Source organism: Fragaria vesca, unplaced genomic scaffold (assembly GCF_000184155.1).
Source record: "Fragaria vesca subsp. vesca unplaced genomic scaffold, FraVesHawaii_1.0 scf0513018, whole genome shotgun sequence".
In the NCBI taxonomy this organism is placed as follows: Eukaryota; Viridiplantae; Streptophyta; class Magnoliopsida; order Rosales; family Rosaceae; genus Fragaria; species Fragaria vesca.
The window spans coordinates 145,257-160,090 of record NW_004443419.1 but is presented as its reverse complement, the minus strand read 5'-3'; the positions used below and the strand labels follow the sequence as shown (position 1 = coordinate 160,090).

Here is a 14,834-nt window from a genome sequence, read left to right as displayed (position 1 = left end):
TCTTCAAAGTGATTATAAAAAAAGTTGTTACAACTTTAAGGACTCAATTACCACTTTAAGGATAAATGAGGCTAGGACTAATGTTGTAACTTAATTTTTTTTTTTTTTTTTTTTACAACTTTAACAACTCATATTACAACTTTGAGAGCTCATTTTACAACTTGAGGACAAAATTGATGTATCACATGTATTAACACACCCTAATCTTACCCAATTAGAAGAGAATCTATTTTCCCTTTTGCACTTCAGCAAATAAGAATCTATATATTAATTTGATAAAACCCTAGCTAGCTAGCTTAATTGCATATATAATTACGTACATAATCATGCACTGCTACTATTTGTCCCTTGTGAATATATATGCCATATTGCCATTGCATGCCCTTGAAATATTTTTGAGCAAAGTGTGATACGTACGGACATTGACATTTGAAATATGACGCTAGATTCATCCTTCCACATTCCACAATCAAGTGAAATTCTTTCATGATCGACTTATGAAGTTACGACACATCTGATCGACTGTATTCTGTACGGACAGCATCCTTGTGTAGTGACCCTTCTTTTCTTTTCTTTTTTTGTTATCGAAAACCTTCAAACTCTCTGATCACCGGTTTTAATCTTTCTTGTGTCAAGGAATGACTTAACAGTCTATTCCAAGCTAACGTGAACATACTGCATCGACAAATCGAAGTCACAGAACTAGGAAATGGATCGATGTGCAAAGGAATTGAATAAAATTTGATGCAGATCCATCATCATGGTCCATCAATCTAAAGATTTTACCTAGTTAATGGATGTGCAAGGAGGCAAGAGCCAGAGAGGTCTTTATCTAGTAAGCATAAAGATCATCAAGGATAAAATGAGAATCAGATGACTTTTTGGCTATCTATGATCATGTTAGTCCATATATCGTAGTTTGTTTCGATCAGTAAAAAAGAAACAAGATTGCCATGATCTCCACACTATACGTTGATATATCGATCAGGCCGAGAGATCTGTATTTATAATCTCCATAAACTCAATAATTCCTCATATAGAGTAACAACTGCATTTCGAAGTTATAAACTACTGAACAAGTTTATCTTTTGCGATAGATACAATAACAAGCATGGTGGCCGTGATGGATCTTCTATGTAAACTTGCATGAGTCACTAGCTCCATCAGGTCAGTAATAACGCAAAAGATGAGGTACTAGTTGAGCACATGATGAAATTGATGAAGCGAATCCAACACTGTATGAGCTTGATCGATCATATCCCAAATGGCCAAGTAATTATAGATAAGGTACTAGTTGAGCAGATGATGAAATTGATGGTACAAATTAACAGCAACTGTAGCATTTTCCTTGCTTATCCCCTTAAATAATCCTCAGCAGAAACTTTTGTTTAGGATTCCCAAATACGGACCAGGTTGCAGCAGCACTGTTACCACAGTTTATACCTCATGCTCCAGCTGCCTATGCAATAAGAAGCAGAAACAGAAGACAGTACCAAATGATATATGGAATGAAATATATATGATCTGACAATAAATTGAACATCATGCACTGTGCTGCTTATTAGGTTTCAGGGACAAGAATTTCAATGGTAGAAAATTTGAACATAGCTTGGCCTGTGAGATCGGAAGAAGTTTTTGACAGTTACGTACTGAGCTGAATCTCATAGATTTGCTAATCTTCTCTCCCCACAGTACTGAGACATCATACCACTCCGATTATAGATTCATCATTTTCTTTCGATTATTTGCTAATCTCATAGATTCATCATTTTCTTTCGATTATGATCCAGTCAATCCCTGGTTTTGCAGGTTTTAAATCTAGGATTGGTCCCTAAGTGCCTTAAAAATTCGGTTCTTTTTCATACAAAGCTTATGCTCGAGCCCTTGTTTGATATGGGAAATCTAGACGCATTAAATTAGCTAGGTAATTAACCTTCTGCAGATTACGAGAACTACCGATCGAATAAACCCTAAGGAAACTAAATCAGACTCTCTCTAGTCTACCAGCTCATCCCCAGAGATTTTAGGTCTTGCAGAAATTAAACTCAGAGATCGATCGAGTTCAAATTCAATTGTAGCTCCATATATAACGTTTGACCTGTTTCCAATTTCAACTAAATTTCATTTAGGATCTGAACAAAGAAATATTCGAGCCATGCAAATGAGGTAAATGCCCTAGAAAATTGAGGGTAGCTGATTCCGGCGGGCGCCGACGGTGCCGACAAAGTTTATGTGAGTAAACACGTGTGTTCCATGCATGCATTGCAGACGTCCCAATTGAACGATGCTGTGGCATATATTAACACACTTGGAATTACGACACCAAAATATGGATAGGGAGCGCCACGTGAAGATGATCTATCAAGGTGTGTCTTGTATATATGGTAAAGTCGAAAGCAACATTACATCCTTGAACTTGATATATACGCCTAGCTTAGAGAATTTCCTTTTGCTTTATTTCACTTTGTGATAGATTTGCTGCATTTCAATGAAAATACAACTTATATCTACCTAAGAAGTATGTTAAAACTTCGGATGATTATAAATTTAGAGACGTGAGAATTGTTAATTTGGCAAAATTTTACCATAGATAATATCACCTATAAGTATAAACTTACATGATGATCAGGAATTACATTATTTACGTCAAACAATGACGTCAATGGTTTATGTCAAGAATCGTTCGTGCATAGCGCGCAAGTGTGTATATATTCTTTTGTTCTAGAGATTGTTATCCACATACCTTGGCCAATATTGTTGTCCACAAAACTAAACAGTCCCCACTTCGCTTAGGGCATTTCGTTCCACATCAATCACTTCCTGATAGATTGCTGTATTGCACTTGAACATGGATTGAATTCTGGCTAAATCAGTTTACAAAATAAAAAGGATTTGTAATGCTCCGTATAATTAGAACTTCAGAAACGTAAGAACAGTGATCGAATCAGGAACTAAGTCAAAAAATTAAGGGAAATATGTGATGTCAGGAACCGTTCTTGCATTGCAGGTGTATATTATGTATGTATTCATGTTGTAGAAATTGTTATCCACCTTTTTTTTTTTTTGGCGAGAAGAAATTGTTATCCACCTTTGGCCGAATGAAACAAACAGAAGTACAGTCCCCACTTATCCAGAAAACTAAAGTGAATTTCAAATTGACGTTCTTCCAAGTTCCAACCCGAGCATTCTCTCTAGAGTACGTACGTACTCTTTGATTTACATATTAATCGAGCTAGCTAGGTAGATGATGTGAGCTAGCTCGATCAGGAATCAGGGTCATGAAATTAAAATCAATCATTATGATTTTGTGATAATTATATACCTGCAGACAAATCAAACTTTTTTAGAAATAAATATTATATTATCGAAAGGACTTGCACGCGTAGCTTTTAATTTCAAACGCAAATTGGAAGTTGCACAACAACTGGTTCCATCTACTGCATATTATGCTCTTGAAGAGAGAACCACATTTTACATATACTAATTGCGGCAAATAACATGTTTTAGATACGACAGAGAATATTTTAGCTAGTGGCATTGTTGTTGATAAGGTGGTAGGTCCTTTGAGGTATCTAGCTTCGATCTCCTTTCCTGTACGGGAAATCAAATTTGGAGAAGCGCATGCAGATCAATGAGCCTTTCCTTACAGACAAAGCAATCCTTCAAAATCCATCTTGACTTGTTTTTCTAAGCACCAGGTTATGCCTTTCGGTTTGCTGCTTCGACTGAATTGGAGAAGTTTTTGGTAAAACAAGAAAAGAAAATTTGAGAGAATCTTTTCCCTAGCTTTCTCGAAAACCCTAGCTTCTTCCTTCCACACATCAGTATATTCTATGACAGATATGCTCCAATCAAATAGAACCCTAGCTAGCTAGCTTAATTGCATATCATTTCTACTATTAATTTCTCCCCCTTTGTAAATATACCAGTTGTGTGCATGCTTTCAAAAACTCTAAGCTAATTGTCGCTCTCAATGACGAATTGATCCGTCCAATAATTAGACATACGTATGTTCGTACTGACAAAATGACAATGGACATACTAGATTTATGTAGGTCAAAAGTGCAACTTTTCTATTTTGATCTAAATTATATTACATTATCTAAACAATGTGTCGTCATGTCTAAATGTTTTTGTAAATAAGATTCGTCTTTTAAAGTTTTACACTCAAAGAAAAAATAAAGTATATGAAAGCAAATAGTAGTATCGATTCATAGATGTGTATGAATTTATATGGACACAAATAAAATATAATAAAAACTTGGGATTAAGAAGTTCTTTCACGACTCCATGAGACACTTGACAGCATCCATTTGTGATTTCTAGCTAAAGATCTTCAAATCTCCCCTCCTCTCTTGAAATCTGCTGGTCTCAGAATGAGCTACGATTCTTCCAAGCCAGTGCTCTATGCATGCATAATACATTGACATGCAGAGCGAGAACTAATTTTGCAGAGATGGATTGGCCAAAACAGAAAAGAAAAGAAAAGCTATGCAAATGTGACTGATGCATCGATCTAACTGTGTGAAACTGAAACCCAGAGTTACCAAGTGAACGGACGTGCAAAGAGCTCATGTTGAGTCATTATCGAGTAATCACGCATAAAAATCTTTAAAGGATAAAATGAGAATCAAAAGACTTTTTGGTAATCTATCATGTGTTATTCCTTGGTACGGCCAATCACTAATCATTCTATCTGGTTGAGAAACAATATTGCCCCGATCACCACTCTATAAATAGACCCGAGTGAGAGCTCAAAGTTCATCATCACCTCCACAGAGTCACTTCCATCATATATAACACCCGCATTTCAAAGTTTCAAACTACTGAAAGAGTGTAGCTTTTCTGAAATGGATATGATAACAAGCATGGTGGCCGGAAAGCCAGTGGTGATCTTCAGCAGGAGCACAAGTGATATGAGCCACTCCATCGTGTCGCTGATAACGGGGTACGGGGCGAATCCAACAGTGTATGAGCTTGATCAAATCCCAAATGGGCAAGCAATAGAGAGGGTACTGGTTGAGCAGCTGAATTGCGAGCCTTGTGTGCCGGCTGTTTTCATAGGCCAACAGTTCGTTGGTGGAACTAATCAGGTCATGACCCTGCAACTCAGAAACCAGCTTGCGCCTAAGCTCCTGGCGGCCAATGCCATTTGGCTTTGGAATCAACAGTAGTATTTATACACTACTCTAGTTATATTTACTTTATAACCATGACTCCAAATAACAGTACGTTTTCGTGTTCCCTCCCTCCGGATCCATTGGGTTTAGTATTAAGGAGTGAATATGTTGTACTCTATATTCTATATAGCTGTGGCTGGCAAACTTTTATGATCTTGTACTACTAGTTCTTATTTAGAAGAGCAGAGCTGGGTGAGGTTTTTCCCTCTTGGTTGCAATATATTACTACATTAAATAAAGTACGTAGAGTGCTTGATCCTATACCTGATTATTCTTCTTATATATTGTTCTTCTTCCTCTTTAACTCATTTGTCATCACCTATACTGGCTATACACAATTGTCAATAACTAAATCTATTATTATCACTGTAAACTCACGGTACTAGACCACAAATTGATTTCGTTGTTCTGGTTTGGGAACTAGTATCCTGATCCTGTATACTTTACATTCTCCCAACAATCAGTACCTCGTCTAAGATTGTTATCCTTATTACAATCAACATATTATATACACCATTTTGGTACGTTATCACTGCCTAACAAACTGTGTCCAAAACATATCATCTTCAGAAAAAACAGAAGTAATAATCAAAACAAAACTAAATGAAGCATTTGTTTTTTCATATTGTAAAATGTACGATATGAAGAGAAAAACATAAGTCCTGCCTATTTATAACAAGTTCTAGCAAAAAGAGAGAAATGAGAAAACAAGTAGAAGCCCTATCTTAAAATTTTATGAAACGAATGCTCTTGAAACATGGTTTGATTGTCCGATTACCTACGACAGAAGGATTAAGATCTTTCACTTCTGTATATACTCTTCTAAGATGCCATTTCTCTTCTCTAGGATTGCATTCCGTCGCCAGTTCTGCACTGCCTTTTGAACCATAGCATTTGCCTTGTGTATCTCCTCAGCAGAAAACTTGTGTTCTACAATTCCCAATGAACCAGGTTGCAGCACTGTCACCACAGTTTCCATCTCCTGCTCCAGCTGCCTATGCAATAAGAAGCACAATCCCAATTCAATGTAAAATGAACTACAACATGTCTTAGTAAGAGAACAAATGCAGGGAGTGTAAGTGCACAACTGAACATCATAATTCGTGCTGCTTAATTTAAGGGACATGAAAATTATTGGTACAAAAATATAGACATAGACATCTGAAGTTTCCGATATTAAAACTGCGGAAAGTTCTGCTTATGGGTTCCTAGAATTCTTTCCCACAGCACTGAGCTCTCACTATCATCCAAAATAATCCCCATTTGCAGGTTTCTAAGCAAAAATTGATCTCTAACCTAAAATTCCATTATTCTTACAAAAGGTATTAGCTTTGTGAACTGGGAGCCTTACAATGACTTGCACTATCTTTCATGACCACAACACATGTAATAAATCTACAATTAGATGAAAATGTGAACTATACAGTTTCAATTGTAACAAACACAATCAAACAATCTATGTCCTTTTTTCCATTTACATAGAGATTCAAGCTTGCAACTCTTATGGGGCAATTCAGATGCAATAAATTGGGTATCTCTAATTGGGTTTTACTGGGTTTCTATCAAATGGGTTCATATTCAATCTAGCTCCATAGCCCCTTTGAAATTTAAACACAACAAAAAGAAAAGAACTTTCTGAAAATCTGAATAAAGCAAATACTTGGGTCATTGGAATGAGGTACCTGAAGAGTCCGGAGAAGGGCAACGACCGCAGCCATCTAGAAGATACTTTCATCTCTCTCTCTCTAGACACCCGCCGTTTCTGTTAATCGACGACGGTGGCACGCAGCCAACATAACATAAAAGTAACAAGACAGCAACGACGCCGTTTTACTATTTCCTCATAAAAGAGAAAATTACCAAAAATATAAAAAATACAACTTAACGACTCTGCTGGGGATCGAACCCAGAATCTCTGGTTTCGTAGACCAGCGCCTTATCCATTGGGCCACAGAGTCTTGTTGTTAAGTAGCCTCATAAAAAACTATATAATGACTCTATGAACTAGTGCATGTAGCTTGAAACATGATTTGCAATGAAAAGGAGACTTCAGATATAATATAAACGCATGTTATACAACAAATTGAATCAAGTACACACTCAAAAAGTTGTGAAAACTGAGATTAGAAGCCATCACTCTAGCTTATATCTATACTTATAATACTATAGTATACACTCTTGTTGTTCGTAGTTGTACATATACTACACATTCAAACTCCTACATAGTTATGAAACCGAATGACGCCTACGCTTCTGAAACGGGAATCTGCTCTCTGAATGTGCTTTACCCCCCAAGGTCTTGATACTATTAATCCCAAACAATGCATTGATCTTCCCCAATTTTTTGGTGAAGGATTTGAACAACTTATTTGCAGGATGTGTCTTAACAAGCTCTTGCTTCATAGAGACATGATCTTTCTCCAAGTCTGTCAGCCTCATTCTCATCCTGGCTACTTCAAGCTTGAGCTCTCGATTCTCTCTCCGAACTGATGCATAGTTGTCTCGAGGGGAAATGGCTCCACTGCCAGCACCACTGCCTGATCTTTGAGGGAACTGAGTACCATTTATTGCGCCAAAGAAGAACTGGTTGTGGCCACCATTCATTGCATTCCTCAGCCTGATTTGCTCAAAGTATAGGACTTGAACTGCCATCTGCACCGGTAGCCTTTCATTCTGTGCTGCATGACTGCAGGCTTCTTGGGATAGTTTCTGGCAGTCTATGGTTTTGCAAAGCCGGTACCTTTCAGAGTCCTTCATGTTTGGGTGAACCTATAAACAGAAAAACAACCATATATGAATTATAACACTATGAAAGAAAAATGCATGGACAAATTGAAAAAGTTTTAGAGATGCTCACTTTGAGGAAGATATCCACAGCTCTGTAGAGTCCATCACTTACTATGCGTGCATGGTCTGGAAGTAGTTCTGCTAGAGCTGTGAACTTTGATGGTGACAAGTTTGAGTCCAATGCAACTTCGGCCAGATAATTGTCAAGTAACTTTGAGACCTTCAAGATTGAACTTTGTTTAGGAGATCCAGGGCTGTCGAAATCATAAACCATTTGACTTTCATCTCTTAACAGATTAGTGTCATCTTCATCATCCTCATCCAAGTTCAAAAATATGGAGAAGATCCTCACTATAGTATCAGCATCATAAATTGTGCTGTGGTTGTTTCCCTGTGAGTTTGTAGGAATGAGGATGTCTTCAAGAATTGCCTGATCCAGCTGCAAACCAATCCGCCTCTCTAAATCCGATCTGCATGAAGTGGATGCTGATGCTGCAATTGCAGTTTTCAACAAACTCGAAAGAAATGCCATTGGCACTGGACTCTTCCTTGATTGTGTTGGTAGTAAACTAACAATAGCCTCAACAATGACCCTTTGTTTCCTTTGCAGTTCTAGATCCAGTAGACTTCCTTTGACCAATTGCGCATCCCTTACAACAAGACCTTGTAGAGAGTTGTGGGAGTAATTTATCAAAATTTTGCTGATCATATCCTGTTTAAGACCCTTGGTTTTCACTGCAGATAAAACCCTTTGGAAGAAGTCAAGACTAAGCACTGAAAGTGCTTTTCCCCACCAATCCGAGGGCGTTTCAGGTTCCAAAGAAGCTACTTTTGAAGGAAAGTTGTGGTCAAGTTTCTGTAAGCCAGAGGTGAGCTGCTCCTTGCACGCATTGTTTGCAATTGCATTGATGAGCCTGCTAACCAGGTTGATATCTTCTGCTGCAGGCAAGAGTGTTTCGCAACGATGAAGAACTGCTATTGATTTTGATATGTTGGGGAACACCATATCCTTTAGATAAGCTTCAGTTCTTGTTTCCATGTTCTTCTCAGCATACTCTTCCGTCATTTCAAGAAAGTGAGCTGTGCAGCGGAGAAAGGCAACATTTGCTTGTGTGATCTCAATATTATGTCCATAACAGAACTTTGCAGCTAGCTCAAATGCCTCTGCTCCACCAGGAACGGATGGAAGAATTACGCGTGCCACTTTTGAATCTTTTGCTTCAAGCAACAGTTTCCGAATCTTTCCACTCCGAGAAACTAGAGGAAACTGCAATAGAGTCCACATTCCTTTTGTTCATATAATAGGCAATGGTGATCATTATTTTGCTACTGTAAACATAAATCTATATAGAACTTCCTTGGACAATAAAGTCACTAGTACTGAATAGATTTTCCTTACCTTGTGAAGTGCAAAGCTTGATGCTCCTATCTCGACAGTAAGATCACTAGAAACATCAGAGATTGGCCTGCAGAAGATAATTTTGTTAGATGGGAAGAAAAACAATTGAACACTTCAGACATCATTTAGAATTGCATGCATACATGTTGTTGATCTTTGCCAACATATCAAAAACCTTGCATGAGCTTCTATAAGTTTCCATTCACTTATACACAATTGGGTTCAATCTATGTACAGTAAGCACATTAAAACTTATGGATGGTGTGATCCTCTTAGCTACTAAGGATTCAATATGGATGACCCGACTGTAAATCGCCGACTCAATAATTGAAAAAATGAGTGGATTACATTTAGCACAGTAATGCATGTTAGATATGCCAAGATAGAAAGTTGATTTTGAGGTTTTTCGGAAACTTGTTCTTCTCCGGAAATGGACCAAATTGATCACTTCACCTGTCTATAGAGAATTCCGGGACACTATATGGGTCCCTTGGGGTGGTTTAGCTAGCTGGTTTTGGCTTAATGCCTTAATCTGTTGCTTACTCCCATATAAAGCCAGAAGATTTGTCATGCTTAGAGAACAAGTGTGCTACTTGTCCGTACTACCTTCAGGGCCTACAGATGTTGAAGGCACAAAAATAATTCATCACCAGGAAATTTCACAGCGTTTGGCAGTTGGCATTTCACAGTGTTGATAGTGAAGTATTGAAAATGAACATGTTTACACCTCGTGCCGATGTCGTTTGGATTTGAGACTGTCTCCAAGCTCAAGTTTACAGGATTCATATGCCATAATGATGTACCATGAAGTTTTGTTGTCTTCCATAAATTTAAATTTAAAGGGGCCTAAGATTAGGCAGGTTAGAACTTGGAAATCATGACCACAAGAGTGTTTCAAAAAACCCAGACTCTGTCTTTGACAACTCAAAATCCCAAACAGAGATGCAAGAACATGCAACACAAAGTTAATGCATTAACCAAAACTCTGCAACCAATTTAGAGGACTAAGCTAAAAAATATTAAGTTGATGTCACCTACCATTCAATGGTAAATTTTGTGACATACAATTAGAAAAATGCAGGTAAAATATGAATGTCTGGAAATAGAAAGTTACCATTCCATGGCATGCCTTATACTTGAGCTTGGACGAAAAGACCTCTTTCCTGAAATGCTAGGCTTCAACTCACCAACAGTGACAACACCCATTTCCTCAAACACCTGTAGTGCAAAACTCAAACTCAAGTTCTGCAAGACAAATCCCAAAGCTTCAGTCTTTCAGACTATCACTAAAAACGCATCTTAATTTTGGTGTTTGGAATTCCCACCAAAACTATTCCAACACAAAATCCCACACCCAAATCCCAAAGTTTCAATAATTCAATGAAAACAACTGAAACCCATCCCAGCTTTCATCAGTTTGACACAAATCATTCATTTTCTGACGGATTGGTTTTAAGGGCCTGAAGGGAGTGCTGGAGTGAGGAGAAAGTCACATGAATCCATGCAGGAACAAAGGGGGTTAGTGATGACTTTGAAACCAATGCTTTTAATGAGTGTTTGGTTTTTTATTTTCTAAAAGTCAAGAAATTCGTAACTGCTCTTACACTTTTCGGTGAAAGTTCTTCCTTTTACACGGTTTTTGGTTTGGAGGAATTGCTGGATTTCTGAGATGTTGCAGTGGCTTTTGGGGGATGTAATCATGGTGAGTGAAAGCTACCCACATAGAGCTTTTGCTTAAATTAAGTCTCAATTATGTGGAAAGGCAAGTATAGTGGAGGTTTATAATGAGAACCACAATGCATCCACTAAAACTATATGTTTAGCAATGATAATTGTATTCTAATCCAGTCTTGTACATTTCTTGGCATCTTTGTCTGTGCTTTTGCAGGAAGTGCTTCTGCAGTTCATAAAACTCTTTGAAATATGTATGTATTCATTATTCAAGCGTGTTATTAGAACTTGAACATATGTACGAGTGACGAGTCTTTCTAACAATTATCAATTGATTTTGAGTATGAAAAAACTCGTGTTGTTACATTATTTCCGAAATAGATCAAAAGTAGCCGATAGTGTTCGAGTGCTCTTGCTGTGACAAGTGTTGGATCCATTATGGCCGAAGATTGCGTCGATCAGGTGGTAATGATGCGTCCATCAATTCAATTCTTTCTTTGTGCCTGCTGGTAGGTCATGAACAACATTTAAACAAGAAGCACAGCAAAGCCAAACAGAATCACCAGTTTAATCTGTACTGAGATCAATTCATTCATGCATTCATTCCACCATATGGCATATGCACCCTTTACAGTTTATTAAACATGACCATATTACAGCCTTTGGCGCTTTGCAACATTGCAACATAGTTGGCATATGGATTGGATTCTTTCTTCATAGTTGGCTAGTGGTCCTTCCTTCAATGCTGCTACGTACAGATCCAGATGTACTGAGTTACTGATAAAATAATTACAAAATGCGAAGTGTCGAACATTCTATAGTCTCTGGAGTATTGAAACTCCGGAGTTAGGAGTAGTTAGATTAGTCACTATAGGTATTGGGTGCACTTAGGGATTTCCAGTTCTGTGCTTTAGTTGGTTTAAGATTAGTACGTTGGTTTATGATTTTTCAGCCAAATGAATCAAAGCAAGGTGCCTGCGTGAGTCCAAGAGGAATAGTACTGCTAGCAGCTTGCCACATATATGGTAACCTGTACTCTTTGGCTCTTTGGTGTAGTCTGTGAAAGACAACAAGAATATATGGTAAAATCAGGTTTGGACTGATATGGACTGTTTGTTTGTCTATTCAGTCAGAAGATCATATGCAGCAAAATGTTCATGGAATCTCACAGCAGTAACAAAATAAAACAAAAGCTCAGTTCTTACATGTTTCATGGAAAAGGTTGTGAAAGGTTTTTAAAATTTTCATAATGAGTAGCATCAGGAAGGCAAAAGCTGTTTATCCCTCACAATCTTCATTCTATCAGAAACTTTGCTATTGATCTGTTATGGCCAATCAAAATAACATAATATAGTTGTTCAAGGTTGATGGTGATAATGCTAGGGCCTCTGGCTTGAAGCATAAATAATAGATGGAACTTGTCCCCATATAAAATGGCATAGTTTAGGGGATATTAAAGCTTCTTCATCAAATTAATCTTCACCTTTTGGTTTTTTTTTTTTTGTAACAGGATCACCTTTTGGTTTAACACATAAGTGGACCTAGTTGGTACTTGTAGGCTATGGTATGTAAAAGTTTTGGTGCAAAGTAACACTTCACATGAACTTCGATCTCTTTATTCGTTCTTAACTAGTTTTGAATAGGATGCTCTTATGCCTTCACATTATCAAAGCACATTATCCACGCGCTAGCCTCAACGGCCGCACATGCTCTCCCGCCACCCAATATAAGTTGTTTGTCTACCAAATAAACCAATTTAAGTTCTCCGTTCACGTGTCCGGCTCAAAAACAATATCAGATTTGAGAGCTAGGATATTTTGTGTGAGCTATATCAGATGGGAAGGACATCAATAGCCAAACCTCCAAAAGGGTGTCTTTCTTTTTGATATACATGAGGGTGAAACAGGACATGGAATGATTAGTGCAGGTGAGGAAAAAGGGTGCTACTGATTATATAGAGAGGCAAAAAAGAAAAAATGTGAACCCACTAATTTAAAACTTGAGGAGAATGATTGTATGTGGAGCAAGCATGCATTGTGTTCATCCAACGTGTGGGTCGGTGGGATCATAAATCATAATGCTTTGGATTATTATAGACACCATCTGTAATCAAACATAACGAGAGAATGAGAGATGTAGATTTGGCTTTGAATGATTTGGGATCAAACCCATGTCCTTCAAATTATACACCAAGATTATGTGAATTTGATAATCTGGTGTAACCACTAACAATGGTAAACCATTGGCTAATATAATGGGTATGTTTGAGAGTTCATAATCAGCTGGTTGCCTGGGATTTATTCCGGCCAAGGCTTCTCTAGTTGCTTTGTAGGGTTTAGCAAAAAAACAGAAGAAGAAAACTAAAAAGTGGAGTGTTGACAGTGGGATTTGAACCCACGCCCTTTCGGACCAGAACCTTAATCTGGCGCCTTAGACCAACTCGGCCATATCAACATTGTTGTACTATATAGCAGAATAAAACTACTAAACTATGTAATCGGCGACAGATCTCAAGTGGGAACGTTTAATTTCCATTGCTCTACTTCATGTCCACATCCGCAACCTCCATTACCTACATGTTTCTTAATAGCAACTGACAGAGTAGCAGAATGCTACCACGATTGCAACTAGGAGACCCCCTTTGCTAAGGTCTCCATAGCTTCGGCAGCAACTTTGAGTGTCGAAATCTACCTACATCAAACATGTCAACGACATGGCATCTCCTCCTTCTTCATTAGGTTCCAGCTGCAGTTATATTGGTTTTGCATTCAAATGATCTTCCAATGCATTGACAGACTTGATTTTCAATCTTGCTTTCAAATCATGCGATTTCCTTATGGAGAGTTTGAAATATACTCTTCTCTTTGCTCCCATCACCTGAGCTAAACATTTTGTATCATTAGCATGACCGACTTTCTCCTTCCTTGCAACATCAGATTCTATTGGAAGTTGAAGCATGATTTGTACTCTGGAAGTATGGCTGGAGTTTTGGCTATTATTCTTAGGATTTCCAGCTGTTCCTATTACTATACACTTTATCTTTTACTTTGTACTTTACTTGTATAGCTTCTCTTTATAGCTTATTCTTATGTCTTTGTTGTCTGCTTTAAGAGTGGGTTTGGGTGTAAGAGTCTGTAAAGGAAAAGGAGATCTGTTTTATCTCAGTCTCATATATGTAGTGTAGATCTGTAAAGTCTTTCATGCCAAGAAGAAATATCAGAAAATTTCTGCAAGCTTTGCCTTCTGTTTTTTCTACATGGTATCAGAGCAGGAATCCAAAGCCTGTCTCTGTCTTCTTGATTATTTTTGATTTCTTCTTTCCTCTGTGAAAGGGAAATCTGTTCAGAGTTCTTTTCCTCTGATTATTTTCTGATTTCTTCATCCTATTATGGAAGAGAGATCTGTTGAGAGGTTTTTTGTACCCTTATCGTTTTCCGATGTTGGAATGAATCCAAATCGGTGTTTTAGTTCTATGGAGGTGAATAAACCAGAAGGGAAGCCTTCTGTGAAACGCCTGGGTAATCTTACAAGCACATGGAATGAGTTTGCTGCCTATCTTAACAAGAAGCAGATACAAACCAGATGCAAAGAAGCGAATATGTCTGGGAGCGAAAGCCATTTTGCCATCCTTAAACAATTTTCTGGGTTTCTTGCAGAAACTGGTTTTGTTCCACATGAAGAAGCTTCAGGTACTCTATCATCTTTGTCTATTGCTCTCACTGTTTGTGCTGAGAATGACTATTGGATTATAGACTCAGGAGCTACGGATCACATGACAAATAAACTTCAAAGTTTGC

The 14,834-nt window shown here is 37.8% G+C and overlaps 3 protein-coding genes and 2 non-coding genes across 5 annotated transcripts; 1 reads left to right on the top strand and 4 right to left on the bottom strand.

Annotated features, from left to right (window-relative positions):
• Positions 1-4,769: 4,769 nt before the first annotated feature.
• On the top strand, positions 4,770-5,208 carry LOC101306003 (monothiol glutaredoxin-S6-like). Its single transcript, XM_004309637.1, has one exon. It carries the CDS (start codon positions 4,851-4,853, stop codon positions 5,172-5,174), a length of 324 nt encoding a protein of 107 aa, XP_004309685.1. The 5' UTR covers positions 4,770-4,850; the 3' UTR covers positions 5,175-5,208.
• A 575-nt stretch (positions 5,209-5,783) lies between these two features.
• Positions 5,784-6,941, bottom strand: LOC101305716. The gene is made up of 2 exons (XM_004309636.1): positions 6,863-6,941; positions 5,784-6,175 (listed from the first exon to the last, which is right to left on the bottom strand). The coding sequence occupies exons 1-2, from the start codon at positions 6,913-6,915 to the stop codon at positions 5,983-5,985; spliced, it is 246 nt and encodes an 81-aa protein (XP_004309684.1). The 5' UTR covers positions 6,916-6,941; the 3' UTR covers positions 5,784-5,982.
• A 124-nt stretch (positions 6,942-7,065) lies between these two features.
• Positions 7,066-7,138, bottom strand: TRNAR-ACG. Its single transcript has one exon. It is a non-coding gene; the product is annotated as a tRNA-Arg (tRNA).
• Positions 7,139-7,406: 268 nt separating this feature from the next.
• Positions 7,407-10,572, bottom strand: LOC101305234 (BTB/POZ domain-containing protein At1g03010-like). Its single transcript, XM_004309635.1, has 4 exons — positions 10,481-10,572; positions 9,367-9,433; positions 8,038-9,234; positions 7,407-7,949 (listed from the first exon to the last, which is right to left on the bottom strand). Exons 1-4 carry the CDS (start codon positions 10,570-10,572, stop codon positions 7,407-7,409), a joined length of 1,899 nt encoding a protein of 632 aa, XP_004309683.1.
• A 2,838-nt stretch (positions 10,573-13,410) lies between these two features.
• TRNAL-AAG lies at positions 13,411-13,491 on the bottom strand. Its single transcript has one exon. It is a non-coding gene; the product is annotated as a tRNA-Leu (tRNA).
• Positions 13,492-14,834: the final 1,343 nt, after the last annotated feature.